The 16780-nt window shown below is 40.6% G+C and overlaps 1 protein-coding gene across 2 annotated transcripts in view; it reads right to left on the reverse strand.

Annotated features, from left to right (window-relative positions):
• LOC133411804 (sodium channel protein type 4 subunit alpha-like) overlaps nt 1-15566 on the reverse strand; it is a 53687-nt gene extending 38121 nt beyond the window's left edge. For both annotated transcript variants that reach the window (XM_061694496.1, XM_061694495.1), the window contains exons 1-8: nt 15167-15566; nt 5759-6065; nt 4789-4909; nt 4435-4522; nt 2763-2891; nt 2034-2125; nt 1715-1957; nt 1573-1636 (exon numbers count right to left, since the gene is read on the reverse strand). In XM_061694496.1, coding sequence (XP_061550480.1) covers nt 1573-1636; nt 1715-1957; nt 2034-2125; nt 2763-2891; nt 4435-4522; nt 4789-4909; nt 5759-6025 — 1004 coding nt within the window. In that variant the 5' untranslated portion in view covers nt 6026-6065; nt 15167-15566. The remainder of the gene's footprint in view (nt 1-1572; nt 1637-1714; nt 1958-2033; nt 2126-2762; nt 2892-4434; nt 4523-4788; nt 4910-5758; nt 6066-15166) is intronic.
• Nucleotides 15567-16780: the final 1214 nt, after the last annotated feature.

The raw sequence follows: 16780 nt of genomic DNA on the forward strand, positions 1-16780 counted from the left end.
ATTGACCACGTGAGCATTGAAGTCCCCCAGCAGAACGATGGAGTCCCAAGGGGTGAACCCCGGGGGGCAATAATTATACCCACACCTGCTCGGTGCCTCTCACCATGGGCAACTCCAGAGTCACACCCTTCTCGAGAGGACTGGTACCAGAGCCCAAGCCGTGTGTGGAGGCGAGCCTGACTATATCGAGTCGGAACTTCTCGACCTCACACAGCAGCTCTGGCTCCTTACCTGACAGAGAGGTGACATTCCACATCCCTAGAGCCAGCTTCTGTAGCCGGGGATCGGATCGCCAAGGTCCCCGCCTTCTGCCACCGCCCGGCTCGCATTGCACCCGACCCCTATGGCCCCTCCCATAGGTGGTGAGCCCATGGGAAGGGGAGTAAGAACCATTATGCAATAAGTGTATTGAGCAACTCTGTCTCTATCTCATATTGCATTTAAACTCTATGGATTAAATTAAAATCAGTTGTATTATTATTTTTTATTTTTTTTATTTTTATTTTTTACATGGCAGATGTTTAGGATTAACCACCATGAGGTATTAGAAATACAGTACATTCGTTCAAAAATTCCATTAAAAAAAGCTGACTCTTCCTTTTTTGCAAAAGGAAGAGTCAGACAAAAAAAAAAAAAAAAAAAGAATAAAATATATATATATATATATATATATATATTTAAAAACAACCTTCAGTCACAGAAAGCATTTGTTGAAACAGGAATTCAGATTGACACAGATGGGTATTTCGTTCACTATAACCCCTGAACTGGGCCTGGCATGGGGAGAGTCATCCAGTTGTGCTTGTTTCAAAAGCATTTGCAGATTTATAGGATTATTCCGTATGTAGGCTGAGTAGCAATATTTGGATGGTGTCACACATTGCCTGTGACAGGCACAGTGTGACACCAGAAACAGTCCTTCACTGCACGTAGGATTGTTGTACATGTTGACCTATTCTCATCACATCTATTACCCCATACATTTAAATTGCTTATGAACCAATTTTATTTGGTAATAGCTGCGTATTGTGTGTTTGCAATTAGGTCTGATACACTTATAAGAACTCAAATGGCAAAATTTCTTTTCACAACCATAGCAGCAGAATATCAATCAATCCAATGATCCAGTGATCCAGTCCACTCTGGTTCAACCTCATCATTATGTGGAGCTTTTGAGATGATGAAATCCCCAAAGATTCCTCTCTCTCCAGCTGGCAACTCCGTTCCTCTCGGTACAGGGTGCCAGTGGGACTATGGTGATAATCCACACTGCATGTCGTCTTGCGCACTGCCTCTCACGCGATAACACTCCCTCACAAAACAACCCCCCAGTCCCCCCCCACCCCCACCCCACCCCCAATCCCTCTGACAGGATCACTCCTCTATACATTATGTCATGGACTAAAATATAGAGCCACATCATCTTGTTTTGGTATCTCTTTGTGCTGGTTCTGTAAAGACTATTTGCACCAAGCCTGGGGCCTGGAAACATGACACGCATGTGATCAAAAGCCACTAGATGTTTTACTCTTACATAACATCATGCAGATGATTTACAAGTTAACAACTTACCCTGCATCACTGCCATATCCACATATCAAAGCATCCTTTGCTCCTTCAACTTTGTAAAAATTATCTAAAGAAAATGGGAACAAAAACAGCATTCTCTTAAATGTCATATTCTATCTTGAGAAAAAACTATATCACAATTTACCTTCGCTGGTCAGAAAGTCTTCCCTGGAATTCCAGGTTCTGTTGTTGCAGATGAAAGATGTATTCGGACTGTAGGTGGAGTTGACGCAGTGTGTGACGCTGCGAATACACTTTTGTCGCAAAATCCCCATGAAAAGCTGCAGGCCAATGAGGGCAAACACACTGAGACAAAAGACGGTCAGGATCATCACATCTGCTAGCTTTTTCACAGACTGGATCAGAGCTCCTACGATGGTCTTCAGACCTGCATGGATGAGGGGATTCAACATATGGGTAGTTGGTGCATAGCAGATGTCAAACAGCTTGGAACTGTGTATTACCGGGTATAACTGAGATGGTTTTTAGGGCTCGTAGCACTCTGAAGGTTCTTAGTGCAGATACATTGCCAAGGTCTATAAATTCTGTTACATAACTGGAATTAGAAGAAAACATCACAACAATTATTGATTCATATAGTTCAATCCTACAGCATCATTTTACATGAATAGAGTCCATAATATTGTAATTGGGACATGAGATACATTTTAAATAAAAGGTCATTGCAAATCCTTTGCAATTAGTGTTCTTTAGACCAGCGATTCCCAACATTTGTGTGTCATGAGGGCTCATCAGATGTGCTGAAAGGATCCAATTTCACTTAGTTGGCCCGAAAACTATTGTTAATTTACTACAAATAATGTATCCTTGTTCATCTCTCTATGTCAGCGACAAATAGTCTTTGGTTGGCCCTGCACCAAATTCATTGATTGTTAGCTTAGCTTAGCATAGCTTAGTTTGGAGGGGTTCGGTGCGTCGCTCAAGAGCATATCTATCGCAATCAATCAGTATTTCCGTATGTTGTTATTATACTACACGGCACCCTTCCAAATGCATGACAGGGCCAAGTTAATCATTCAAATGATCCTTCATCATGCCCTTTCAGATTAGCATGACTCAAACGACTTAGCATCTTCAAAAGATCTGATACACAGCCTGTGTTGTAGGTCGTCAAAATATGCTCACCGATATAGCACACAATGCAGTCGTCACAAAATGATATTCTTACTTACGCCATGACGATGACACTGAAGTCCAACCAGTTCCACGGGTCCCTCAAAAAGGTAAAAGGAACTACACAGAATCCACGAGCGAATATCTTTATTGCTGACTCAAAAGTGTAAATGGCAGTGAAGGTGTATCTGGAAAAAAAAAAAAAATAATGATAGTAATGAACGAGAATAAGAAAAGTAAAAACAAAAGAGAAGGCCTTTTTTATCAGTGAAGGCCATGAAGAAACTGAAATGTCAAACACGCATCTGGCTGAAAGAAATTGATGAAAATACATAAATATTAATATTACGCAGCAACTAGTACTGTGGAGGAATATAGTTCGAATATTTATTTTTTTTAATCCCAGGAGTTCAGAGAAAAATCCACATTACCCATTTCAATAGCTATTTAATATAGAATTTGATTAATAAAAAAAATCAATGAAAACCTTGATGACACTCTCATGTCCTTACTCTGCCACCGGTTAGCATGCTATTTATTAGATGTCACCTATCAGAATCATGTTACTATCTAATCTCAATCTCAACAAAAAATGAAATATGAACCCAAGCAACACAGTGTTGCTCTTTAATTTAGTAGTATGTTTATTATAGTGATTATAGTTTGAAGTCGTGTAGAAACTGCAATGCATTGTAATGAAGGCCCCTAAGGCAGCTAATTAAGAAAATCTAAATATTACAGTTTTGAATGACAGTATCAATCAAAAGTGATCATTGGACTGTGCAGGTGTACTATGTATTGTAGCCGCTGGGCATATATAACAATTACTTCCAGTCTTTACAGCCCGCTGGCTGCTAATGTGCAGTATTTACTAGACAGATGAGCGTTATTTGCATTGAGTCTTTCAAAACACTCACCGAAAAGTCAAGTCAGTTTTTGCAAAATGCAATGGAATGAATGTGAATGTAAAGTGATCTTATCCTCGGCAGGCTTGCTGCATGCAAAATATGCCAGCTAAATGCTCCACCACACCTGCTACATCAGGCGTAGCCCGCAAATAATTTGTCCAATTTCATTCCATATCGCAACGTAACAAATTGTATGTGGCATTAGCATGCATTATACTGTATATCATATATATACACGATTCTTCAGTTGTACCTGGGCTAAGCTCTACATTAGAACATGCAACATCTGAATTTAAGATTGTGTCTTCAGTGTAAGGAAACAGCCAGAGGTGGGTAGTAACGCGATACATTTACTCAAGTAACATTTTGGATAAATTGTACTCGTGAGACTAGTTTGAATGAGCCATACTTTTTACCTTTACTTGAGTATTTATGTGAAGAAGAATCGATACTTTTACACCACATACCGCTCGCTACTTTTATTTATCCATTAGTGCGTGCGCGATCTATTTATAGACTTCATCATCGACTCCCGCATAGGGCGCCGTTGCGGCCAATCCAACGTGATCACGAGTCTCATTTGACTCCAATTTAGCAATCGGACGGCAGAAGGCAGTCACATGACCCCATGTTTGTCACATGACCACACGTGTGGCCTTCGTGGGCCAACCAAAGTGATTGGGGGTGGAGAACAGTCGAGTGAGTGTTTACTTTACTGACTCCGAAAAACAACAGTTTTGTCATGCTACATAGTCTTATATTATTGAGTACAATAATTGACTACCCACCTCTGGAGACAGCTAATAGTACTGTTAGGACTTACTCTAGGTGTTTGGTCCAAGGTGCTGGATCAGACATAGCCATGAAGAAACAGTTGGTGAGAATGGTGAACATTATGAACAGGCTGAACAATGTGGACAAGGAGTTAAGGAAAGTGTTCTGCTAAATGTGCATTTTCACATATAAATTCAGTAATATTGGTTTGCGATGACAGAGTACCATCACAAAGCTGTATCAAAAATGTAACTTAGGGGGGGGGGAACAGTAACATTTGCAGAAAAATTAGAATCAGGAATTGACTTATTCACAATGACATTGTTTAATGTATTATGATCACTAAGCAATCAACTTAGATACAATGTGATGCAACGCATTATTTCCACAAAACAAAAAGGATATGAATGGACTAAAACTTTGATGGCGATCGACCTGATGAAGTGGAATGGGCTGAATATGTAAAGAGCAGATGTGGCACTGAATCTGAAGATAGCCTTCCCTTTGTTAAGTACTATAAAAGTCTGGCGGGAAAAACAAAGACACACAAATCATAATTCATTTGTTAATAACATTATGTAAACAGCAGACATACCGGTAGATCTTCTATATGTGGTCTGGTTACACTTAATGTTTACCTAAACTACGAAAAAAGTCGAAGAGTTCAGTCGAGCATCTGTATACTGTAAACCTCTGCTCTAAGCGCTTTTGCTTCCAAGAAAGTGTCATGCATAAAAGCAAACTCCGAAGCAAAGCAGCCTGAAACCTTTCCCCAACAGATGTGGCATTTATTTAAATATTTTGTCATCTGTGGATAATCCATAAGCAACCCATTAATGGCTCAGATCTGCCGACAAAGCAAATCAAAATCTAAAAAAAACCAACAACAACAACAGCAAAAAAACATTGTATATAATGAAATGCTGGCATCATAAAAGCTTAAATGACATTTTAACATTACTGATGCTGTTAAGTACTGTATAGGGACTGCAATGCATGACAAATGTTAAAGTTTTGTTTGATTTGAGAGGCATGTTTCTCCCCAAATATGTTAGCCAAATTACAAAATGTAACACTTGAGAGGTTCCGCTGTATAAGCATTTTGCCACAAGCCAAGCAAAGTGAAGTACTATTGATGATAATATATATAATAATAATATTATCATGCCTTTTATTTTAAGATGCCCAGTGACCCTTTTCATGTGCATAACACAGGTACATTTATTTCTTTTAGGAAATGAACAGTATTACAGATTTCAAAATAGTTTCTTAACTGGTGGCTGGTGATTAAAACCGTATAAAAACATGGATTTGGCAATCTATTGTTCAAATGTAGTGTACATTTGCCACAATACTCACAATACAATACTCACTCTCTTGTTCTTGAAGTAAAATGGATCAATGTCTTCCAGTGGTACCCCAACAAGTTCTGAAGGGATGTCCCCGAAGATGCGTGGCAGCTGCTTGCCCGCCTCCAGGTCCACCCTGGGTTTGGATGACTCCACGTTCTTGTGGGCCTCCCTGTAAACCTTGGCATTCTTGGCCTGCTCCTCTGCAATCCGCTGCTCCAAGGCAGCCAAGGATTCACGAGTAAACAGCCGCAAGCCATCAGGACCCGTTGGTAACAGCATGGCTGCCATCTTTTCATCCTGATTCTTCTGTACTAGAAATGACTTACACCTAGAGGTGGGCAATAAGGTTGAAGACATGAAATGAAATGACAAAGTCAAATAAAAGAGGAGATAATAATCAAGAGACAAACTGACAAGTTGAAAAAAAAAAACATGTTAATTACAGACATTGCACTCTTCAATGCAATGCAATAATGATCATGATGATACAAATCATGCTTTGGTTGCATTATATTGTACAAGAGTGCCTATTGTTTTGACCATGGGTGTTTTTTAGTACTGTTCTTGAAAGTTACTGTTATAGATCAGTGGTGGAATGACTTTTATTGGTGCTCACCTGGATTTACCAAAATGGATTTAATCTCAGCAGTAGGCTGAGACTAAATTCTTGCTAGAGTATCATACAAACTACTTGATGGATTTTCAGGAAAGCTGGAATGGATCGCTGCGCTCACACAATGTAAAGCAATATCATTATCCCTGTCACTCCATCACACAGTCAAAATGTAATCTGTAGATAGGAATATTCTGCTCTGGATCAGAAGTAATGTACAATTTTCTGATATTTATGATCAAGTTTTTTTGGAAGGGGTTCTGAATGTTTCTCTGTCAGTTTTCCTGCAGAGCTTGCAAAAAATAATTTACACAGTAATACACTCGAGATGCAGGTGCTGGTTATCAGATAACTAGTTTTGGTTACCATATTTTCATGACCATAAGGCGCACTTAAAAGTCTTAAATTTTCTCCAAAATGGACGGGGCGCCTTATAGGGCTGTAAAATCTGTAAATGTTGTTGTGTGACTTTAACGAGCGATCCGCTTGACTGACTGGGAGCATTTCCTGCCGACACGCTGCTTATACAGAAGAAAGGCGGACGTGACTGAGGACATCATGCAGACGTTAAAGGGGGACGGGTGCGCGTGACAGAGGAGGCCAAAGACACGCCCCCAGTAGGTATATAGTTCCGGTATGTGCATCGGTTTGGCTAAGGACCCCCGAAAATGGCACCTTACGAAGCACAGTTTAAACTGCAAGCTGTCAGTTACGCGGGGGAACATGGGAATCGAGCAGCCGCGAGAGAATTCAAGATCAACGAATCCATGGCTCGCAAGTGGAGGAAGCAGGAAAACGAGCTTCGCCAAGTCAAGAAGACGAAGCTGAGTTTCTGTGGAAACGAGGCGAGGTGGCCCGAGTTGGAAGACCAACTCGAGCAATGGATTAATGAGCAAAGAACAGCCGGGAGAAGCGTCTCTACAGTCACCATTTGACAGAGTGCAATAACTCGGAGCGTTCCATCATTCCGGGAGCCTTGACGATGGAACTCCAACCGCTGGACATCGGCGTAAACAGGGCGTTCAAAGTGAAGTTGCGAGCGGCGTGGGAGCCATGGATGACAGATGGCGAACACAGCTTTACTAAGACTAGGAGGCAGCGCCGGGCGAGTTACCCCCCAATTTGTGAATGGATTGTGGATGCTTGGGTTAACGTGTCTGCTTGCACTGTTGTTCGAGCTTTCGTAAAAGCCGGTCATCATTTCTGAGGAGCCGCACGGCAACGAGACTGACTCCGACAATGACGAGAGGGAACCCGGCGTGTTTGATGGAGAACTTGCCCAGCTGTTAATTTCGGACACAGAACATGAGGACTTTGATCAAAAAAAAATAACGTGAGCACATTGTTAAATACTTCAATAAAGTACAACCGAACTCGGTTTTGCTCCCGCTGCCTTTTTAAAAACATTGTTTAAACGTGCATGCATGCTAACGTATGTTTTAAGCTAGCGTATGTTTTACCATGCCTGAGCCCAATAATACGGTGCGCCTTGTGTACGTGTTAAATACAGAACTAGACCCCGTAACTGAGACTGCGCCTTTTAATACGGTGCGCCTTATGGTCGGGAAAATACGGTAATCAGTGAATCTGAATTTGAACCTTCGCTCAGTTTCTCCTGTGTGGAATTTATTTGCATGGGCTTTGTCCGGGTGCTCATACGTCCTCCTACGTTCCAAAAGCAAATTGTAGGGAAACTGAATACTCAATACTGCCTACGGGTGTAAATGTGAGTGTGAACGGTTAATTATCGAAACATGCCAGTCCGAAGTGTACTTCGCCTCTCGCCCAACGTAAGCGGGACTATAAGGAGAACAAGCGGTATCGAAAATGGATTGATGGATTCTTTCCGTCTGATAGTCGTCAATGCTGGTTCACTAAAAAATAGTTCTACCATCAGCACAATAGCATTGACATTTAGAGACTGGTCAAAACTGAATGGTTAACTAACCATAAGATCATATGTAAGTCTTTCTATATTACCAAAAGAATGGTTGCAATAAATATATGAGATTGAAGTTTATATTATAATTTCTAAAAGTCAAAAAAAAGAATTTCTCTGTCACAACATGACAAACTATTGTCTGATGGTGGGATGTTTTATATGTTTCTGAAATTTCGCAATGCATTGAATCGATCACAACTGGACTGCTCTGTTTGTCTGAGAAGATGTTTCGCCCGTCATCCGAGCAGGCTTTATCAGTTCATGCAACAAGGCTTAGTTAAGGCTTCTTTATACTCGCGTGGGCGGCGACCGCGCTGACGTCACTGCGGCTATGTTTTGTTTGACTTTTTACTCGAGCACAACCCACGCACGCTGTTTTGAAAATGTCCTGCCGTTCTCCTCCAAGTCGGGGGTGTCGCTACGGCTGGTACTGGCTAGCACAACAAAGGGTGGTGTTTCCTCTGCATTTTATGGCCATTTCCAGGAGCTGTTTTTTCCTTTCCGTTCCAGAACAAGGAACAGAGCAACAACAATGGCGACCGTGCAACAGTGTCTGCTAGAACAAATGGACCTAGATGACTAGATGATATGTTTAATTGTACTGCAAAATCGATCAAGAAAGCGGCGGCGTAGGTGGTACGTGGAACCAAGGAGAAAGCTGTGTACGTCATCACAGCATGTGACTAAAACGGACCAATCACGAGAGATGATCTCCGCGGCATTCTGCGTGCGGCGACGATTTCTGGCACGTGCGCATCAAGTGCTGCATAGGGATCGCGCTGCCCTATACGTCGGTCACGTGAGCGTGGGAGTATAAAGAGGCCTTCAAGGACGCACTAGCCAGTGTTTGTGTGGAAAACGCAACTATTTATGATCCAACTTAGAGGCATGCCACACCACGTATGGAATCATTCTTTTGGAATGCAAAAAAAGGGGGAGAGCCGTTAAGCCACCTGGCCGAGGGGCCATTGTCAGTCCACCAGAGTCGTTGAGTCGAAACTCCCTCATTGATATTCCATTCAGTTGTAAACTGGTCGTGGAGTTACCTAACGGTCAAGGAGGCCGTGCTGTTTGTTGGAGGCAGAATTATTGAATTTCTTTGAAATGATTCAAGGACGACATTGTAAGTGGCAGATAGGTGATGTCCTAAGTCCCCTCCTCTGAAGCTTTTTTTTTTCTACCTTGGTGTATATGGCTTCTTTCACTCCTCTTTCAAACCATCTTTCTTTCCTGTCCAGAACATAAACATTTTTGTCTTCAAAAGAGTGCTGCTTCTCTTGGAGGTGGAGGTAGACAGCTGAGTCTTGACCCGAGGCGTTTGACCGTCTGTGCCATGCGTCTGCTCAGTGGTTGCTTGGTTTCCCCAGTGCATGTATCTACATTCCCCATTGGAGAATCAAACAACTAAATGTTTGTAATTTCATTAAAGCAAGTGTCTTAAAGGTTCCATTCCATCAAAATGCATTTTCTTCCACTGTTTTATGCATAACATAGGACAAAATTAGTCTGTGACCTGGTTTATCTTTGCGATTTTTCAACAGAACTCAAGCATAAGGCTTACAAAACGGGTGGATCTGAAATCGCCATCAGTGTGGCGTAGTTTCGTCAATTAATATTCAAGTTCCTGCCCACTTTGTGATTGGTACACGCCCACTCATCTCGGGGAAAATGGCTGAGCGTCGCGGCTGCGTCTTGTGAAAAGCATTACATCACCTGCTGACCTCACATGAGTTAAGGAATATAAGGCTTCAATTTATTTCGGGAGAAATTCCAAAGCATTTCAGAACCGGAATTGTGCTGTGTTCAGGGCCATTTCGTGGAGAATGACTTTGTAAACATAAGCTTTCGTACAGTGCTGGAAGTGCATTGCCGGGTTTCGAGAGAGCGAGATCAGCCGGGCGGCTGCCGTCAAGCCGTGCCGACAACCTACATAAAGCGGACATTGTGGTCTACAACCACCTGCAGCATGTAACTATTTCTTGTTAAAAAAAAAAAAGAAGAAAGAAATCCTTTCCATCCAAGCCACTACTAGAGGAGATGACAGAATGCTCATTAAGCCTATCAGCTCTTCTAACATCTTGCTTGTATTTTTCAGACTTTGACATTTTTTATATTTATTAAATGCCCAATTCATTTGCCGTGCTAGCTCACTTGGTGGCGCACCAAAAATGACGTATTGGAAATTATGTATTTTACCTACCAATGGGCACAGCGCAAAATAATCCTACAATATTTACTCTGTGAACGAAAACAATAATAATAATTGTCGTGAACGAGCAAAGCCTCTTTCCGCGGACCCTTAGCTGCCCAACAAGTTACACGCACCAAACAACGCATGCACAAATCACAGCAATAATATGGAATAACTCACTCTGTCTGCATTGTACTGCCTGAGATATTTAAGACGTGTGCAGAAAACCAGGCACTGCTCATCACCTGTCCAATATAGCCCCAACAGTGAAGCATGGTGGTGGCAGCATCATGCTGTGCGGATGTTTTTCAGCTGCAGGGACAGGGAGACTCGAAGGAAAGATGAACGCGGCCAAGTACAGGGATATCCTGGACGAAAACCTTCCCCAGAGTGCTCAGAACCTCAGACTGGGCCGAAGGTTCACCTTCAAAAAAGACAATGACCCTAAGCACACAGCTAAAATAATGAAGGAGTGGCTTCAGAACAACTCCGTGACTGTTTTTGAATGGCCCAGACAGAGCCTTGACTTAAACCCAGTTGAGCATCTCTGGAAAGACCTGAAAATGGCTGCCCACCAACATTCCCCATCCAACCTGACAGAACTGGAGATGATCTGCAAGGAATGGCAGATGAATTCAGGTGTGAAAAACTTGTTGCATCATTCCCAAAAAGACTCGTGGCTGTATTAGCTCAAAAGGGGGCTTCTACTAAATACTGAGCAAAGGGTCTGAATACTTACGGCTGTCTGATATTTCAGTTTTTCTTTTTTAATAAATCTGCAAAACCTTCAACAATTAAAATTTTTTTCTGTCAATATGGGGTGCTGTGTGTACATTAATGTACAAAAAAAAATTACTTAAATGATTTTAGCAAATGGCTGCAATATAAAAGAGTGAACATTTTAAGGGGGTCTGAATACTTTCGAGATATATATATAAACTTATAATAAACTTATCATAATTCCATTCAAACCAAACCTTCATAGATTATAGATTCAGGGCCCAACAATTAATTAAACAATTTCAAGTATGTATTTGTTTATTTTCACATAATTTGGGCTTCCAGCTCATAAAACCCATGAAATCAGGAATTCAAAAAATGTGAATACTGAGAAGAAATCAGCCCAAATTTTGCAGGCCGTAAATGTTTTAAACTGAGTGTCGTACACTAATCATCTACGAAACTCAAAACACCTGCACATGTTTCCGCAGGTGTCATTAAATTGTTTCAGTTTGTTTGAATATGGGGAAGACTGCAGACTTGACAACTGGCCAGAAGACCATCACTGATACCCTCCATAGGATGGGTAAACCACAAAAGTTCATAGCTAAGGGGGCGGGCTGTTCACGGAGTGCTGGGTCCAAGCATATCAATGGAAAGTCTAGTGGAAGGATGAAAATTGGCAGTAGAAGATGCACCAGCAAAAGAGATGACCGTGGGATTCGGCGGATTATCAGAGAAGATTCAAGAATCTAGCAGAAATCCAGAAAGAACAGAAGGAGGCGGGAGTCATAGCTTCAAAAACCACCACATTCAGACGCGTCCGGGAGAAGGGCTAGAATTGTCGGGTTCCTCGGGTCAAGGGTCAAGGTCCAAGGGTTTGGAGGAAGACTGGTGAAGAACAGAACCCAAGCTGATGAGGTCCAGTGTGAAATATCCACAGTCAATCATGATTTGGGTGCAATGTCCAGTGCAGTTGTTGGTAAACTCTGCTTTCTTCAATCCAAGGTCACCGTAACAGTCTACCAGAATGTTTTAGAGGACTTCATGATAAATTCTGCTGAGGATCTGTATGGAAATGCAGATTTCATCTTCCAGCACAACCTGGACCCTGCCCATACCGCCAGAAGCACCAAAACCTGGTTTGATGCCCATGCCATCACAGTGCTTGACTGGCCAGTCAACACGCCGGATCTAAACCCCATTGAGAATCTAAGGGGTATTATCAAGAGGAAAATGAGGGGCACCGGACCCAAAAACAAAGAAGAACCGACAGCAAGCATCAAGGAAATCTGGGCTTCCATAACTCCCGGGCAATGCCACGGCGCAAAGGGATTCCCAACCACGTATTGAAGTTATCGTTTTGAAAGTTCCATATTTGGATTGGTTTAATGTGACCCTAATTTCTTTCTTTTTTTTCTCCAAAAACTGAGACGTAAATGGAGATTACTTCACAGTATTCACATTTTTTGAACTCCTGATTTTGTGGGTTTTACGAGCTGGAAGCCCAAATGATGTAAAAATAAACAAATACATTGTATAATTTAATTTCATTGTTTAAATTGTCTGCCCTGAATCTATAATCTATGAAAGTTTCACTTTTTGATTGGAATCATGGAAACAATTTTTCATGATATTGTAATTTAGTTCTGATTGAGTTTTAACACATTCTCTGTTTAGTGAAGTGAGAGTTTCATAAATGTGTGCATACATCCCGAAAATCTAACAACAAGTCAAAAGTCTCTTGAGACAGATGGAAATAGAGATTTTCTCTTCCAGAAAAAGTCTTTCTTATAATGATTTCTGCGTGGCATATTAATAGCAGTAAAAGATTTCTTTTCTTTTGCGACAGAAACAAGTGTTCTTTTTTTCTTTTTTTTTCCTCCAAGGGTTTTCCATCTCCTTCTGTCCTGAAATGCATTGATCCCTTTATACATCAGTCAGACGCTTGTGATCTGCTTTCACTTGATCTGCTTATTTTGGCCCAGGTTGATCTCAGATCAGCGTGTCTCACGGAGTGAATCCAGTGCTTTCACATTTTCGATCCCAATAAATAGGTCTAGTTCCACTTGCGGCATCACAAAGAAGATTAGCGGGTTCAAAGTTTGGGATGTTGCTGCCACGATGTAAGTTGTTGTACATATCCTCGAAAAGGTAATGTTTCACCTCTATGACATGTATTCAGTAATCTGCATCATTAAAGTGCACCGTGTATGGATATCACTCATCTACATTAAGAAGCATCGGGAGGATATTTGCCAAAGAGAACTGTCTCAAATTGCATGCCAGCTTAAACGTGGGTGATAAAGTATTAAAAAGTGCCGGGCGAAACATGAATGAAATTAAATTCCCAGAATGGACAGCTGTGTTTTGCTCATCACCATTACAAAGAATTATGATAATTGGATTCGAATAGCAGCAGATCCCAGGACAGGAACGTTCCTTCTACAAAAGACACAGTTATGTTATATTCCGATATTTTATCTGAACAAAGATGGAAAGATGTCTTAGATCTATCCATACATTGATTTGCAATAGCATTGTCTTGTGCCAAATGATCTCACGTTTGTTCAATGAAGTTGCCACTGTTAAAATGTAATATTTTACCATCTAAATTTGACAGGGATGGATAGCGATGATTGATCACACATCGCAGGACAACTGATAGATCAGTTGTTCACAATCAACACTTCCCATTGAATACGGGGGCATGTGTGTGATGTCATGTTGAAAGGTACACTCTCTGTAACCTACTGGTGTGTGTGGTAAATATTTGCCACATTTGGATAGATGAATGAAATATACACTGTAGATAATTACATGCCGGGAAGACTAATTTCCGATTGTCATGTCTGAATGCACCCTTAATATAGTAATTGAAAGAAGAAAAAGAAGACAATATAGTGAATTGTCTCTTCGGTACTTAAGAAAACGTTCTGGATTGTTGGAGTGGCAACACTGTATGCTACAAAAGCTTAGCAAAATGACGCAGAACTTAAATCTTCAAGGTTTTGTTGCTGCAATTTGCAATAAATAAGAACCAATTAGTCTAGCGTGGTTTTTACAGTAATTAGAAGTGATACCACAGAACAACAAAAACAAATAAATAAAAAAAAACAAAAAAAAACACACAAATTTGATTTGATGCTGTTAGATTACATATTTTCAAAATTGAAATGCATGTGTCATTCATATAATTCATGTATGACACACAATGTTTCTGTTGTCTAACTGTCCAACCCCCATTATTTTTCGACAACATGTAATGATTATAGAAAAAAAAAACCTTTTCATAGAGAAAAAACATGTACAGTATTTTGTTTGACAGTAGCTCTGTATATGAGTTGGACTCTGTTTTTTTTCAGATTTGTTCAGGTGCCACATGACATACAGCCGTCTATCATGAATTGAGATATTTTTTTTGAAATTCAACTGCTTACCTCATGCTCCGAGATCTGCAACCTGTGTATTTATTTACAACCATTAACTTTGCATGCGTGTTTAAAACTTTGCCCGTCTGACAAAACCCCCCGTCAACCCCTCTACAACTGGGGAAGCTTACGACTATAGTCTCGATATATCATATATAAGTTACATCGGTTATCCCTGAAGCAACATGCAAGAACATGATACATGACATTAAAAAGGGTCCCACAGGTTACAGTACATCATCACACTCCCCCGCTAAACAATTCCTTATATCAAAACAATGATGTTAACCGATGTTTAATACAGTACATGAGTACTTGTACTTTTACCACTGAGTGCATATCAATGATATGTAAATGTTTATACGCAACCCTGGAGGGGTTGTACTGTGTACTTTCTGGAATAAAATCAAGTATTTTCTTGATATATATATATATATATATATATTTACGTTATTATCATAAATCATTGAAGTTTGCATATGATTAACACCACGGTAAAGAGTCAAAAATGCAATATAGACATTTTACTTACCGCTGAAACTCTGAGATTTAAAGCATAATTTCCAGAGTGAAATTGTTGGGTTTTCAGAAAAAGCAACAGACAAACCCTTGGTGAAAAATCCATGTCTTCTTTTTTTTTTTTTTTTTTTTTTTTTTAGGTCAAATTGCGCTTCATGCGGGGACCAAAACTCCAGGAAACACAGACAGAGGAGTGCGTGTGCAATCCACAGTTTGGCGGTCCAAAGTCACTTCTAGACTGCCAGTGCACTAATCACCTTATGATGGACCTACTGGAACCGGCCACGTGCGTAATGCCCATGTTTTGATGTTCCCTTCCATTCGACTGCTACTTCCATAGTAGCCATCAGAAAAGTTTGGTGTCTTTCCACACTGCGTGGGGAGGTTGCAGGGTGATGCAGCTGGGATGCAGAGGATTAGTGCATCTATAGGCAGGGTCGCCTCATCAAAAAGCCGATCATCGCATGAGCGCTTACTTTTTTGTGGCGCTGCCTCACTGCGCTCTCCAGTGGACAATAGTGCAAACATAATTGCACGATATGTGACCTTGCAAAAATGGTGGGACAAAAAGGGGGATTGTCAAAATCACCCATTATTAGCCATCCATCCATTTTCTGAGCCGTTATTATTATTATTATTATATTCATATTATGCCTCCACTCGACAGTTGATATGATAAAAGCATATCAGATAGATATGATGTCCCGAGACCGTTAAGACGCTTTAAAACCAGTAAAAGAACCTTAAAATCGATCCTAAAACACACAGGGAGGATTGAGATCTTGGGGCGGTAATAACAGGGACGGCAGCACCGTAGAGGGACGTGAGCCGGGAAGCATTAAAGATGACACAACAGATTTGGAAAAGGAAGATATTCCCCAGCCAAGGCCTTATTTAAGAGAACTATTTTCCTTAGCCTACAAACTACAACCTTCTGCTGTTCAAAAACGATTTTTCTAATCTGAAAACGCACATGCGGGTAAGGTGTACCTGCTCAGTTGTTTTCATTGGCCTATTTAAAATTGGGTGTACGTTAGAACACGTTTTGATAGCATAAAAGCCAGAGCCTCTATCAAAGTGGTTATAATTGAGAGGGAAAAAAATCATTTCAAATTTTTACTTTTTGACTTAAATCAGTCTGTTTTTTTTACATTTAAATAATTGAGTAAATGAGTAAATATATTTCAACAACTGCAGTGTGTTCTTTTCTCTATTCAATTTTTCAAAAGAAGTATCAAAGGAAAAATAACAATATTTGGTGCCCTACCCAGGCACATGCATAGACATTTGCAGCGGCAGGTGTTCAACCCCCCCCCCCCCCCCCCCCAAAAAAGGCACCCATTGCCAATAATTGAGATGAATGTTATGTAATGCAGAGGGTATAAATAACTTTATACAACATTGCAATTAAAAACATATGATTTCTTTTCTCATGTGGCCACTAAAAGAAAGAAGAGAAGCCCCCGTCCTCCTAGTAACTGTTTGAGTAGAACGAAAGTTGTTCAAAATAAAATATCAATTTTTGGTGTGAAACAATCTCATATTTAGCGCTTCAACCGTCCACCAATCTGAACAAAATCATGTTTGATAGCCTCAATCTATTTATTTATTCAATCATTCATTGATC

Source organism: Phycodurus eques, chromosome 13 (assembly GCF_024500275.1).
Source record: "Phycodurus eques isolate BA_2022a chromosome 13, UOR_Pequ_1.1, whole genome shotgun sequence".
NCBI lineage: Eukaryota > Metazoa > Chordata > Actinopteri > Syngnathiformes > Syngnathidae > Phycodurus > Phycodurus eques.